The sequence below is a fragment of the Pagrus pagrus genome (assembly GCF_965226575.1).
Source record: "Pagrus pagrus genome assembly, chromosome: 2".
Lineage (NCBI taxonomy): Eukaryota > Metazoa > Chordata > Actinopteri > Spariformes > Sparidae > Pagrus > Pagrus pagrus.
In genome coordinates, this window is record NC_140186.1 from 22,858,166 (window position 1) to 22,859,933 (window position 1,768).

Here is a 1,768-nt window from a genome sequence, read left to right on the forward strand (position 1 = left end):
TAGAAAAAAAGCTTATTACAAGTTTCTCAAACCTAAAATGACATTCAAATTCCATTATTTGTGATATTAGCTATCTTAGATATTCAGTATAACATAATGTAATGTAAAAGAAAGCAGAAAATTCTAACATTTATGAGGCTTAAACTGCCAAGTGTTATTGCTTCATATTTTTTGATTTTTCAGCTGTGATTTACATCTGTGCTGAGTACTAACAGTCCAACAGACTAGCAGGCTGTTTCAAGAGGTAAATGTAAAACATGAAATCAAACAACCAACTGTATGTCACATGCTGCATAAAGGTTTTTTACATGACAGACAGCAGTTTCATTATTGTTACTGGAGAAAGTGACTTTAAAGTATATTTGCCTGAGAGGAATCCTGCTCTAGTATCCTCAGGGTGACAATGAACTTAATAGCTTTCCTAAACCATGGGTAGAAAAATGCGTATATGAGAGGGTTCAAACAAGAGTTAAAAAGCAACAGCCAGGACACGATGGCCCAGTATAAAGTACTGTTTGAGATGTCCTGTCCTGCCAGAGAGGGGTAGTAAAATGGACAGAAGGTCATCAGAAACACCAGTATGACAATACCCAGAGTCCTGGCTGCTTTTTTCTCTGATTTCTTTGGAGTGACTGTAACCGTACCGCCTGCAATGACTGAAACATGAGACTGCATGGCTCGAGCCTGAGACACTGCCACAGTAAACACCCTCATGTACAGAACAATGATGACTAAACACGGACCGATGAACGTGAACACGAGGTCGATAGTTCCTGAGATGTAGTCGGTCACTACCAAACACTCCCCGTGGCAAGTGTTGTGTCTGTCCGGCCTCCTGAGATGGTCCTTTAGAATGAGGCCGTTGTAGAGGAGTGAGCAGGCCCAGCACACACACACACACACCTCCACTCTGCTGCGAGTGATTTTGTTGGGGTACTGCAGAGGATGACAAATAGCTACATAGCGGTCGATGGATATGAGCACCATGTTCCCCACAGAGGCTGCGGTGAGGGTGAAGCCGATAATGTAAGACAGAGCGCACATGAGATCGCCCAGCAGCCAGCAGGTTTCTATGAAGCGCACCATCTCCACCGGCATCACCAGCAGCCCCACCAGCAGGTCAGAGATGGCCAGGGAGAGCAGGAGCAGGTTGGTGGGCGTGTGGAGCTGTCCGAAGTGGGAGATGGAGATGATAACGAGCAGGTTGAGAGCTACAGTGAGCACGATGATGCAGGAGAACAGAGTGTAGAGGAAGATGGCCTCAGAGCGAGGACGCTTTAAACTCCTGCAGGACGAGTTCAGGAGCTCAGGGTAGCAGAGCTCGGCTCGCTCCAGGCCCTCCATCGTCTGCCACTGAGGGGAGGTGATGACCTGAACCTGCTGAGCTCCAGCAGCTCTCTGATCATACCAGACATGGTGCAGCTCTGTTATCTCCTCCACGACTTCCCAGTCATCCTCTTCATCACTGTCTTCTGTCAGCCTGTTCTTTGTTTCTTTAATTTCTCCTCATCTCCCTCTACCCTCCCTCACTTATTCCACCCTCTGTCCTTCCCTTTCAATCCCACTGATACTTGATGCAACATATTTGTTTCATGCAGCAGATGGATAACTTTTCTGTAAGTTTTGTTTGAGTTACAGCAACTTACATTAAAGGTCCAGGCTGTAGGATTTTGGGGGATTCGCCATGTTTACTGCCACCGTAGGTTCACCTACACGCTTTGACTGGGAGAGTTAGGGGAGCAGTGTTCAGTTGGTTGCGATCTGCAAC

At 46.5% G+C, this 1,768-nt stretch overlaps 1 protein-coding gene across 1 annotated transcript; it reads right to left on the reverse strand.

Moving 5' to 3' along the window:
* Window positions 1-351: 351 nt before the first annotated feature.
* LOC311270346 (trace amine-associated receptor 13c-like) lies at window positions 352-1,344 on the reverse strand (the record flags this gene model as incomplete). Its single annotated transcript, XM_084375156.1, has 1 exon — window positions 352-1,344. One exon carries the CDS (start codon window positions 1,342-1,344, stop codon window positions 352-354), a length of 993 nt encoding a protein of 330 aa, XP_084231282.1.
* Window positions 1,345-1,768: the final 424 nt, after the last annotated feature.